The sequence below is a fragment of the Myotis lucifugus genome, unplaced genomic scaffold, assembly GCF_000147115.1.
Source record: "Myotis lucifugus unplaced genomic scaffold, Myoluc2.0 scaffold_10, whole genome shotgun sequence".
NCBI classification, from domain to species: Eukaryota; Metazoa; Chordata; class Mammalia; order Chiroptera; family Vespertilionidae; genus Myotis; species Myotis lucifugus.
The window spans coordinates 12,553,051-12,566,931 of record NW_005871058.1 but is presented as its reverse complement, the minus strand read 5'-3'; the positions used below and the strand labels follow the sequence as shown (position 1 = coordinate 12,566,931).

Below are 13,881 nucleotides of genomic sequence, written 5' to 3'. Positions count from 1 at the left end.
GCCGTATCTGATAAACTGGAAGTAAAAATGGTATTTCCATTTAAAGAAGAAAAGCTGAGGTTCAGGTGCCAAGGTCACATGTCTAGAAATGACCACACTTTTCATTACCAGTGGGCATCCTTGTGCAAGGCGGGTGAATATTTGTAAGCTCCTCACTAATAACTAAATGTTGGCATGTCAGAGGGAGTTACTCAGAAAAAACACAATGTGAATGATTAATCTAAGTAGTACTAACGGATATTAATGATTAAAGAATACTTTGGAGAATAATATTTTCTATATTATCATACAATTTTTAAAATATTTTTGATAAGTGTAAAATATGCAAGAAATACCTAGATAAAATAAAATGAACCTGTTGAGATGGAAGAAGATGAATATCTCAGAAAGAGAAAAATTTATAAGGAAAAATCAGAGGATCTGGAGCAAAAATAACTAAAGAAATTTAACTATAGGTCAATTATATTGCTTGTTAGTGGTTTATTTTCTCAAAGTTTGAATTTCTCAACTTATACACTGAATTCAATGCTGTCCCCTTCAAATAAATTATAATGAGAGGCTATATACTTATTCCATTCATGCTGCCTATTACTTGAAGTCTTTCTTGAATTTCACTTTTATAATTGCCTTCTGAAGTGGACACTTTCTTTTAAATACTCTCAGTGCTGTTTTAGATAAATTCAGAATTATCAGAGTGATAGAAGTAATTTATTTCTCTCCCTCCCTCTTTTCTTCCCTCTTTCCCTTTCTCCCTTCCCCCAATTATCCTTTCCTCCCTCCCCTCTCTCTTTCCCCTTCTTCCTTCCTATTCTTCTTTCCTCCTTTGTCTTCCCCTTTATTGCTTTCTTCTAAAAAAAGAGATGAAAGTAAATTTGTTACATCTTATAAACCTCTGAATATTTCTAGAAATTATTCTAAGCAATGCAGTGTTGTTGTAGTAACAACATATTTCCCAAGTAAATTATGTTGTGTACTCAAATTCTGGTTTGTTAAAATATTTTATTTTATACCTTTGTAATTATATTCCCTGAAATGAATGATATGGGGATTTGGTTGAAGTTATTGAAAACTATAGGAGACATGACTCTTATCTTCTAACTAGTGATGGGCTTGAGCAAGCATCACTGAGTGAGAGATGAGGAGCAGTGCAGGGTATGGAGGGGATGCATGCCCTGTGGAGCATTGGGTTGAATTAGGGGTGCTACACTTTTATCAATTGGAAGTGCCCAGAGAGAGCAGCCAAGGGATAATGGAGGGAACTTGAAGCCATAGCATATGATAACTACATGAAGGATCTGGGGAGACTAAACCCAATGTGGCATATGAGAATCAGGATGGTACGGGAGAGAGGGCATGGGACTGGGAATGTGGCTTAAAATGTTATTTCTGCTTCCAATTAGCTGTGGAACATTGGGCAAATAATCCAACCTCTCTTACCGATCTCGTTAAAAGTGTGCAACCTAAATGAGCGTAAGCTTTCTTCAAAGATTAATATTTATTTTATTAGGGATGCATGATAAATGTCTTCAAATACTTCAAGAGCTCTCATGTGAAAGAAGGAGTAGAACAAAATGGTATAATATCTAAGGAGGAGACCAGGCTCAAGGGCTTGCAAGGCAGCAGTGAGATGGCTACCTTGAGGTGGAGAGTAGTGATGAACTCACCATCAGTGGAAGTATTCAAAAAGAGCTGTGAGGCCCAAGTTTATGATGCTATAGACAGGAAGTATAAACTGCAAGAAGTGGTGAGCTAGTTGATTATGTATGTTTCTTTGAATTCTGAGATTCTAGTTATCTAGTATCTATCTTAAGGGTTCCTCCTGGTTACATTTGTGAAGCTACACAAGACCAGAGAATGAGAGGCTTAAAAGATCCCAGGCAGCCCTAAAAGTGAGAAGAAATCCATGAGAGTTTGGCTTATGATGCCTAATCATCTTTATCATTGCCTAAGCCAGGGATGTGGAACCTTTTTTCTGCCAAGGACCCTTTAGATATTTATAACATCATTTGCTTAAGATAATTCAATTAATATAACTTTGAGTTGCCTCCTGATGCTTTCTTCTTCTCCCCTTCAGTGTAATATTAGGAAGTCATTGTTGGCCATATCTCCAAAGCCCTGTAGGACCTCATGTCAGTAATAAGATACCCCCTTTGCTTCTTAGCAGAGACACATCTCACAGTAGCATCAGGCTGAGGCTCCAGAGTAGCATGTCTTGTGGACACACAGAGCTAATCATTATGGATTCCTTGGGCCCTTATGGTAAAGGGACATGAATTACTGTCAGCACAGTTGAACTAATTTGGTTGTAATGAGCATGCCTATGGAAATTCCCAATGAGGGAACTCTTCAACAGATCAGAGTGGCCAACAGGGTAGATGGGGTGAGTGTAGGTGCAGGTGTTGCAGAGAAAGACAATTTCATTGGTCTGACTCTAGTTATTTCCAGAGTTTCTGCTAATATATGAGCCTGTGCCTAGAACTCTCTGTGAAATGCCTCTCCCTCATTCTCCCTTTGCCCCCAGCATTTTCTGTTCACTGTGTACAGTACAATAGCCCTGGTTCTCAGGTGCATCTTGTGGAACAAGATCCTGGACTACTAGACTCACCTCACATCTCTTAGAAGTATGGGCTAGGCTGGATCTTAGCAGGAGTTCAAAAGCCTATGAATATCTCTGGTAGGGGGAGAGAGCCTAAGCTCCAATATGCCACCTTTCTTAGCAGAAAGTTGCCATGGCACATTCCCATTTTCTTTTCTTGTTTCTACCACCTTTAATCCACTAAACAAATAATTGTTTAGATATTTGCCAAAATTTTAGTGCCTTTTGGTAAAAGTACAGGATAAGAACCTAAGATGTATTTAATAATAAAATGTAATGGATTAAAAAAATTGTTAACATAATGAGGGTTCACTATGCACCAGGTCCCATGGTGAGTTATCTCATTTAAGCTGTGTAAACCTAATAAAGTAGATTTCTTTATTACCCCATTTTTGTAGGTGAAAAAAGAGTGATGTTCAAAAGGCTAAGTGATTTGCTCAAAGTCATAGCTATAGACTAAATTCAAACATGGTGCCCTTATTTCATATTATTAACTTCTCATATTATTCCTATGATGTGAAAAGTTGATGACTCTATTGAGTAATCAAAAGTTCCAGGGGTACCACATTTCCACATGGTATTTATATCTATCTATCTATGTGTTTATCTCCATCCACCTTTGTCTCTTTCTTTCTAGCTATCATGTTCTTGACATACGTTCTTCATACTTTTAACCTTTCTTTTATTTTATCTTCACAGGTATCTGATCAATGTCACTTTTGAGGGGAGAAATCTGTCCTTCAGTGAAGATGGCTACCAGATGCACCCGAAACTGGTGATAATCCTTCTGAACAAGGAGAGGAAGTGGGAGAGGGTAGGACATGTCTTTGGCAATTCTCAAGCACACTAGAGAGGAAGGGGTGGAAAGTTTGCAAAACATTACGTGAAAGCAGTTTCTTGGTTTTGCTCTCTGAGGCAGGGAGCAAGAAATCAATACTTTGAGAACACAGAAGAAGCTATTTCTTAAACTTGTATCTTCATTTTCTTGCTCTGTTGGTTAATCAAACGATTATTTTCTTTATGTATTGCCCTTTTTATTATTTATAGTGCTGTATGAATCATGACTTTGTTTTAATGGAAGATTATGCATGTACCATGTAACACAATTTGGTGAAGAAACCGTGTCTGGTACAATTTAGAAGTCATGTCCTACATGGTACACTAGGGAGGCCTAATTTATGAGCAGGCAGGTGTGGATTTACAGTGCTGGGAGGCCTGCCATGCAAGTCTTTTCTCAGGCTCTCTCCCACTGCCAGCTAGTCACAATGTCTAAAATTCTACCATTAGAAATTATGGCCTAGGTTTAATTCCCATGTCCTCTACTAACCATCTTATCTACTTAGAGACCTTGTACAGATATCTTCACCACTTGTACCTCCACTTCATCATCTGTAAAATGGGAATAATAATAGCACCCACCATTATTATAGGGTTGTTATGAGGATTAAATATTATTATATGTAAATGACTTGAAAAGGTGCCTGGCACATAGGCGGCACTCCATAGGTATTAGCTTTTATTATTGTTCCTGATTCCTAGTCAAATACATAGGGTCCTGAGAGTAATGCCATCAGTGGTATTTCTCAGAGTGTGTTCTGCAGGACCCTGGTCCCTTGAGATGCTTTACTGAAAAATGGTTCTGCAGATAAATAAGGTTGGGAGATGCTACCTACTCTTTCTCATCCTGAGAGATTCTCAGAACATATTAGCATTTGAAAGTTCAGAGGTATCTTTTAGCAAAAAAACCCACATATTTTCTACTATTTAACTTGGCATTTCCCAAAATTATTTTAACACAACACCCTTTTGTTCCTGAAATTCATATTCTGTGAAACACCTTGGGAAACATTGATTTAAGGCAATTTCTACAGACTCTATGGACTGATTGGCTGAGAACAGGCTTTAAGATGTCAGCGTGACTCTGACTAGGATGGAAACCAAGCTATATATTTCAACAGAGTAGCCAGGAAAAGAGGCCAGAACTCAACTTGAAATTCATGGTCTTGTTACAGAGAGCCCTGGACAGATAGTATATGACTGCTCACCTATGAAACTGGGCATATGTGGCTCAGGTAGTGGAACCTAGGACCTTATTCTTCAAATTGAAAGACCTCCATCTGTCATGTTTTTCCTCATTTCAGGGCACAGTATAAGGCTTACATTATGCCTGGTGTTCTTGATTAAAGTTGCCCTCCCTCCTCTGAGTTATCATTTGTTCATAAATGGTTGTTCCCTGGGCTCCTGCTCTTCATCCCAATCAAGCTGATTTTCACTGCTGCTGTAGAGACAAAATAATTTAAGAAGTATGCTGGGACCCTCGTGTGTAATAGGCACTTCTGTACATCTCCAGAAGAGGAGTTATTAATAACTGAGGCTTCAGGCATGGATCAGAAGACATCCAGCTGGGGTAGCTTTTGTGAGGTAAACTCATGATTACTCTCTCAAGTATGGGGCATCTCAAACTGTACTTTCTTAAAGAGATACCACTTACTATCACTCGTGCTGACTTCTCTTCCTTAGGCTGAAATCTGAGGCCTGCGGTTCCCACCCATTTCCAAAACTAGATTCTCTACCCTGGAATTTGGATCCTCTCCCTTTTTTATCACTTCTACCTTTATTCTAGCTCTTGAATGTATTCCTTACTTTTATTATTATCCAGGAACAATGTGATTGTGATATGTATGCCTTCTTGCCTCTTGATTCCCACATTTGTCCATTCAGATCAGCCCTTAAACATGGATGCAGAATAGGCTTCCTAAGGCATAATTCTGATTATGTTTTTTATTTGCCCAAAACCCACTCAAAGTTTCTGTGGTTTATGGATTGGGTCTAAACTTTACTCTTTCATTCAAAGCTCTGGTCTACCTTTCAACTCCTGTCTTTCTCTTCTTTGTTTCCCGTCTCACCATCAAGCTATACTGGACTCCATTCTGTCCTGAGAGTATACAGCATGTCATGAGGTTTCCTTTTCCTGGGATGAGTTGTACAATTATACAAATAATAACCAGCCTTTGAAACCCAATTAAAATGTTGCTGTATCCTTCCCTGATCTTTGACCGAAATTTAATCTTACTCCCTCATCCCTTGTAGCATTTGCCCATACCTCTGTTTTAGCACTCATCACATCTGCCTGTGTTAGGGCTGTGTGCGTGCGTGCATGCTTCCGGCGGCCAGAGGATGTGTCTTTTATTGTGTCCTCACAACAGCCTGGAAGAGTGTGTTACATTGAGCAGTTCAATAAATATTTGTCTAATGAATGAGAACCATTACATAATACAAGAGTCTAAAATCCATTATTAAGAATCCAAGTTTATGCTATTGCCCTTGATACAGTAGCTAGGTTTTTGTTGTTGTTGTTTCTGGTGGTGGGAAATAAGATCTGTGTGTAGGCTGAGTTTTCATAGATCATACTTTAAATGTACTAATGGAACTTATTATTTAAAGAAATTCTGTGGTTAATCATTTTGTAAAGCATTTGGAGAGGTGTTGAAATCACAGAATAGAACATTTTCATATCGACTTGGTTAAATCAGGGAACACTGCTGGGGAGCGATCTTTAGTGTTCACTGAGTTCACAGAGCCACGCAATTTCTAAACTAGGAAGTTCTCGTTAGGGCTCTTTTGTGGGCAGGAAGGGGTGGCAGGAGCCAGGCACAGGTCCAGGGCATGTCTGAGATGTGGTGAAATCACACATCACACTGTGGGAAGTTGTACTGTTTCTTCCACAGTAACCCAAGCCCCAGCATCATTCTGCATTCTCAGGATTCCTGATACCACTCCTGCAGGTCCCTCCTTGTGGTCCAGGGGAGATTTAGTATCTGTGGACTCTAGAGAGGCAGGTACCAGGGTAGGATCTTACAGTGAGGAAATGGATACGGGGTGAACGCACAATACAGTGTTCAGATGTTATGTTTACCAGTGTCACTCCAATAAATTCAAAGAAAGTGGGGGAGAGAAGATAAGCAGGAAAGGAATCTAGGTTTGTGGAAGAAATATTGGCTAGGAGACTGGACTCTCAGTCATGTTCCTAACTGGCTGTGTGACCCACTCTTTTCACTTTTCTAGATCTTTCTTTCCTGTGTCTAAAATCGAGGCATGAGATTAGGAAGATCTGTAGGGTTCTTTCCAGCTCTAACTTCTGGGATTAAAAATCCACATTGTAAACAGGCACTTGGAATGAAAATCAGGTGAGAGCTGGAGCATACAAAAGAAACTGGAGTCTGTTTTTAAGGACAGTAGCTCCCAGGACAAATGTGTCATTTTTGCCATTTAAGTAAACATCACCTCCTCAGAAGGCCTTCCCTGTTGGCTTGAGACAAAGTAGCCACTCAGTCACTCTATCACAACAGTTTATTTTAATTTTCTTCAATATACTTATTATCTGATGTTTGCTCATTTGATTGCTGTTTGTTTATTGCCTGTCTCTTCACACCAGGATGAACACTCGATGGGAACAAGGACCTTGTTTTTGCTTCCTCTAGTTCTTACACTAAGAAGAGTGGACACTTGAGAGATAATTGTTAAATAGATGAAGAATCCATAGGCATAGGAGATTTAGAATATTGGCCAGCCACTTCACTTCTACCCGAAAGTCTCCCGTTTAGATAGAGTGGTTTACTGAAGGGAGCGTGAGAGCAGGTACAGTGTCCGCCTTCAGAGTGAGTGCTCTGAGTGCCAACAGAGGACTGGTGGACCATCTTCAGTGAGCTCACTGTCCAGTGGACACAGGCCTGACCAGGGTTAGCAAGCAGGTCCAGGAAGGCTCATTGAGTTGTTGGTGAACCATGTGATGGGATTTCATAGGGTTCCTACAGGATTTTTAAAAGTAGTCTCAAAGGTACGATATTATAAATGTGGTTTATTTTCAAGAGACACGAAGTCCTGGCAACATAGTCTATGGGACTGAGCATGGCTTTGGAAATCAGAAAGAGCCCAGTGCATGTGGCCATTTATCAGCTGTATAAACCAAGCCACTGATATTACCTGAGTCTCTTTCCATCTTGTAAAATAGGGCTTTATGTAAGGCTGTTATACAGATTAAAGGAGACTTTATAGTGAACCAACAGTTAGTAGTGACTGAAATACAGCCAGTATCCAGCAAATATCATTTGGTAGTTCCTACCCTCCTAGTGTAATTTTAAGGTAATATTTGCTCATGGTATAAAGTCAAATGGTATTTAAAAAAAAAAGTCAAATGGCCCAACTGGTGTGCCCCAGTGATTGAGCATTGACACATGAACCAGGAGGTCACGGTTTGATTCCCGGTCAGAGCACATTCCAGGTTGTGAGCTCAATCCCTAGTAGGGGGTGTGCAAGAGGCAGCCAATTGATGATTCTCTCTCATCATTGATGTTTCTGTCTCTCTCTCTCTCCCTCTCCCTCTCCATTCCTCTCTGACATCAAATATATATGTGTATATATATATATATATATATATATATATATATATATATATATTTAAAAAGAATGTCTTCTTATCATCTGTGATCCTTGGTTCCTCCAGGCCCCTCCCAGAGAAATTATTATTTCCAATGTCTCATGTATTCGCTCTGAAAACACTCCAAGCACATACACATTTTATATATTAACTCACTGACCTCCTTTTTTAAAACAAGTAGTACCTGTTCTTGGGAACTTTTGATGGGATACTATGTAAGGAGCCACTAAGGAGGCATGGGGGTGCAGCTAGCATAGCCACACAATCTCTAGATCAGACTATGTTCACAGAAAGCCAGTACCTCACTCTGGTATGTAGGAATGTGGAGAAGAACATTTAAAAAGGAATGCACACACACACACACACAGGCATACACGGTAAGTTGGAGTGGTGAAAATTAATTGTGTACAGGGTAGGTTCATTTGTAAGTGGGGAATGGCTTCATAAACTTGCATTAAAAATAGTCTGGCACCAAGAAGCAGTTCCAACAAGCATTCAGGCTTCTGTCTTTATCAGAGCCTCTCATGATTTGCTTCATTGCTACTGCTCTCTGCTTCCATTTAAATGATCCTAAAATGGGGATAATAAAAATGAAATGCAGTAGGAGTGTGTTCTGAGTAATGACTTCAAGAAATGATGATGGTGCATTTTCAGACTATAAGATGTAAACAGACCTTAAAGGGACTGTCTGGGCCAGAATAGCAGAAAGTTTCCATCTCTGCTTGTCTTTGCCCCAAAGAGGCAAAATATGTACTTTAGAAGCCCACTCCCTCTTCCCTGCCTCCACCTACCAGAAGATGGCCTTCCTTACATAGATCATGTTTGTGTCATTCTTTGGGCTCCCCAAGCTCAAGTTATCATTTTAGGCTTGCGATACCCAGGAGACAGCACTAACTCCAGGTATGGGTGCTCTGTGATACTAGCACCGAAAGCCTAGGGTGACCCATTTGCTGATAATACAATAGAAGTCAATTACTACTATGACATATTCCACTTGAAAGCCATTGACTGACAAAATAAATAGCCTCTCTATCTGCGCTGGCATGACTGTACACACACACACACACACACACACACACACACACACTCACTCACTCACTCATATACAAATGGAGACTGCTCATGAACACAGGGACCACATCTGTTTGGTTTTCCACTATGCGTCTGTGCCCAGCACATTGCAAGACTGTAAAGTAGGCCATTAAGTATTTGGTGATGCCCAAACACACCTGTACAAGCCATGTTTTGCTCCCAGCCTCATAGGAGAGGCCAGAGAATACCCCTGCTCTCTCCAGACTCAGTGGGAGGTGTCTGAGGAGGTGACAAGCTCCTCGACGTGCTTGTTCTGGATCTCCTGATACTGCCATTTGACAACATGCTATTTTTGCTGACTTAGAACTGAGTACTAATATGCATCATTGGATTAAGGGATTAGAAAACAGGATCTTTGGAGAAAGTCTGTGGGAATTGGGGTCGGTAAGGGGGAGAAGAAAAGGCACTGAAGTGATGACTTACTCTCTTTAAATGTATGAAGAATTATTGTTCCAAAGGTTGGGATCAGCTGTTCACTTTCTCCGCTGAGACAGAAACAGAGTAAGTGGACTTAAGATCAAGCAGAGAGGATTTATGCGAGCTATAGGGAAAGTTTCTTAACAGAGAGATGTGTTGAGTATCATAACTGTTAACAACAGGAGGAATGACACAGAATATGTTCTTACCGCTCTGTAATGTGCAGTCCTGCCCTCAAACCAATACATGAACTACAGGACGTTGAGAGTTTTCCTTCCTCCCTTTTCTTCCATTTCCTTTCTTCTCACACATAATTATTGAGCTCCTACCATGAGCCACCATCAGATTAATGTTGTAGTTTTTCTAGTGTCTGAGGGCAGGGGGGAAAGACACTAGAAGGAGAAGAGTGCTTATTGTGACACTTAACATTTCTATAACCTATGTTGATTGTTAAATTTTATTATTTGGTATGAAATAATAATTGGATGGATGTTTCATATTGTTTGATTAGTAAGGCTCTGCTCATAAACATTTTCTTTATGATGATGACTTACAGTCAGGGTACTAGATAATGTATTTTTGGCTATCTTTCTGAGTTGTGGTTATCATAGGTTCTCACATCCAAGAGTCCCATTCTCTTGTTCCCTGAGCTCCAAGAGCCAAGCCCATCCTCTTTGCCTACTTTGGTTTTGGGGTGCCAGAAAGAGATAACTGGGGGCCACCGCCTGGGAGTAGGAGGTGTGCCCTTAACCCACAAACTTTCAGCACTGCTGTTAGACTTAATCCACAAAGTGCAGCTTCTACCCCCATGTACGTTTGTAAAATAATTCGAAGAGAAGAGCAGCATGTAATGAGGGAATAAACTTTAGAAATGTCATTTCAGGAATGCTGGCTGTCTTTATATGCTTGTCATGAGCCACTGAATGAAGGGATAAAACAACAAGATAATATTGGTTGACTCTACTTTTGAAACCTGCACATGCTGATAGGGAGAAAAAACAGAGTTGAACCCAGAGACTGGAGTTCTGACTTAACCTTGACTTAAGGAAACACGGTAAAGAGGAACATGTCTCCAGAGCACAAATATGACTTTCATCCATCTTGTTTAAATTTTATTGAGATTTTTATTTCATGACAATTGTCTATGGTTGGCTCCCTAGTCCTCTGCACTATCTTTCTAATTCCTAGGCGATAATGTTTTGTCAGTAGTGGTATTGAAAGAAATAGTAGTGTAGAGGTTAGAGGATTCTTGTGTTAATATAGAGGAAAAAACACATTTATGATTTTCTTATTATGAAGGTAATTGATGCTTATTAAAGACATTATGAGGGATAAAATAAAAGTTACATGTATACACACCTACAAAGAATTAGCATTTACATTTATTCTATTTCTTACTGGTGTTTCATTTCTGTGCATGTTGTTGTTGTTAATCCTCACCCAAGGATATTTTTTTGATTTTTTAGAGAGAGGAAGAGAGAGGGAAAGACAGAGAGAAACATCAATGTAAGAGAGACATATTGATTGGTTGCCTCCTGCACGAACCCTGACCAGGGCCTGGATCGAGGAGGAGCCTGCAACCAAGGTATGTTCCCTTAACTGGAATCGAACCTGGGACCCTTTGGTCCGCAGGTTGATGCTCTATCCACTGAGCCAAATCAGCTAGGGCTGTGCATGTTGTATTTATGTGTGAATTCAATGTGATGCAATATAACTGGGAACATAATACAAGGTGAGGAATAAGTAGGTTTAGAGTTCTGAGTACATGAAACACAGAGTTTATTCTTGTATTATTATTTATTAATTTTTGTGTTATTTTCCATATGAAGAGCTATAAACCTACTTTTGCCCCACCCTGTATGTGAACAGTTTGTAATCTGCTTTTTTTCTCTTACTATGATATGATAGACCTTTTCCTCTTTTATAAATATTATCCAAAAGCATGAAACTTAATGACTACCTAACAGTCCATTATTAGGATAGATCATGCTTCTCCAAGCTGATCCCTCATTATTAGATATTCATATGTTTGTTAAACAGAGACTCTGCTTCTCATATGAAAACAATTTCTGAGTTTTGGATAGTCTAACTTTGATGCCATAAGACTGTTTTTCAAGGCAATAAGGTTTGGCCACTTTCTTTGTTATCTAACAGCCCTGATTGTTAAAAAGACAGCCTTTAATTTGATAATTACTTAGGTTATATTCAGTCACTAGCAACCAGTGGACACATATGCAGTTGGTGGGGAAGGCGCTCCTCTGTGATTCCTGGTCTTCAACAAGTCACGGAGAGTTTTCCCTTTGTGATCTTTTGATTGGATGTGCTGTCCTCTAACTTTGCTAATAACAATATTTTCTCTTTGGTAGTTACATCACACAGAGAAAGGGATTGGTTATGTGTTCTCTGTCTGCAATTTTTATCATATGGGGCTATTTTCTTGAGGGTCATAGGCTTGTAAAATTCAGGCTAGTGTTCCCGAGAAACTAGTAGGGCTCATGTTTGATGTGACATTCCTTCTGGTGCTATTTCTTTTTTCTTTCTTTTTAAAAATATTTTTATTGACTTCAGAGAGAGGAAGGGAAAGGGAAAGAGAGATAGAAACATCAATGATGAGAAAGAATCATTGATCAGCTGCCTCCTGCATGCTCCACACTGGGGATCAAGCCCACAACCCGGGCATGTGCCCTGACCAGGAATTGAACCGTGACCTCCTGGTTTGTTCATAGGTTGATGCTCAACCACTGAGCCACAGTGGCCGGGCTTTCTGATGCTATTTCTATTCTTTCTGCTACAAGTGACTCAGGAAGAAGGGAGAGCAATCCCCTTCTCTCACCAGTGGGTATGGCATGTGGCTAACTCACATACCCACAGGTTGATGTGCCTAAAGACTGACTGGGACTTGATAGCAGGTACTACTCTTTTCATACCTTTATTTATTCCCCACTAAACAAGCTACTCTGTGCATATATTAATATAATATTGACATTTTTTGAGATCTCAAGTTTTACATTAAAGTATAATATCTGAATGTCCTTCATATACAAGCAAGCCTCTGTTGACCTAGCACCAGGAGATCTTCCACTGTGAGGTTTTCCTACAGTGCTGATGGATTTGTACTAGTCCACGCACAGTCTCTCTCCATAATTCCTGTTTATGAGAGCTGGCCAGGAATAGGATAAAAGAAATTCATGTACATAGGGAGAGAGGCTCTGACCTTGGCATGTTAACTCTGTTAATAGGACCGCAGAACAAGATTTGAAAGGAAGTGTTGGCCACTTAAAACAATAAATTTTCTTTAAGAATTAAAGCTATTAATAAAAAACATGGATACAAATCTCCCACAATAGCCATAGATCTCAGATTATTCAGGGCAATTTTATTATTTCCTCTATTAGCTTACTTCTGTTCATAACACACACACACACACACACACACACACACACCACATTCAGGAGAGAGAGAGAGAGAGAGAGAGAGAGAGAGAGAGAGAGAGAGAGAGAGAAAGAGAGAGAGAGAGAGAGAATCTTAAGGTGGATTGGAAGCTCTCACCTCACCTGTGATCCAGGGTCCAGGTGTTCCCTGCCCATGAAGACGTCCCACTGCTGCTTCTAAAGGCATTTTAAATGTAAAGTGAATCTGTGCCAGGGGAGCAGTGAGAGGGAAAGTGTGATCCTGGGGAGGCAAATAAAGAGGAGAAGGGCACACATAGAGGGCAGTGGTCAGGAGAGTGAGAGACTTTAGGGCAGTGGTTCTCAACCTTCCTAGTGCCGCGACCCTTTAATACAGTTCCTCATGTTGTGGTGACCCCCCAATTTCATTGTTACAAATTGAACATAATTAAAGCATAGTGATTAATCACAAAACAATATGTAATTATATATGTGTTTTTCAATGGTCTTAGGCGACCCCTGTGAAAGGGTTGTTCGACCCCCAAAGGGGTCACGACCCACAGGTTGAGAACCGCTGCTTTAGGGGGAAGGAAACCATTCTTCATGCCATACTTGCCAGGTGCACAGCATTGCTGTTAACACCAGCCTCCTCTAGGTATCCTACCACATTCTTCTACTTCAACGGTTTGGGGTGAGATATCTCCTAAGATCATTGTTTTCGGCTATTCTTGGAATAATGTGTGTCAGTTTTCTTTATTCAGCCCATAGTGAAGGGAGCTTGCTGGCAAAGGAACAGAATACCAACTCTCAGGTAGAATTTCTGGTGGATAGTTAAGCCACCTCAGCATTCTCTTTATAGACTAGTGAAAAAATTATGTTTTCCCAATAGGAGCTGGGAAAGAGGTACAATTCTAGAACAGTCTGTCTAGCTTGAGATTAAGGGATTTTAA

The 13,881-nt window shown here is 40.0% G+C and overlaps 1 protein-coding gene across 1 annotated transcript in view; it reads left to right on the top strand.

Annotated features, from left to right (window-relative positions):
* Positions 1 to 13,881, top strand: part of GRIN2B (glutamate ionotropic receptor NMDA type subunit 2B) — a 421,771-nt gene that overhangs the window by 312,742 nt on the left and 95,148 nt on the right. Inside the window, exon 4 of the mRNA XM_023749812.1 lies at positions 3,296 to 3,410. Within this exon, the coding sequence (XP_023605580.1) occupies positions 3,296 to 3,410 (115 nt within the window). The remainder of the gene's footprint in view (positions 1 to 3,295; positions 3,411 to 13,881) is intronic.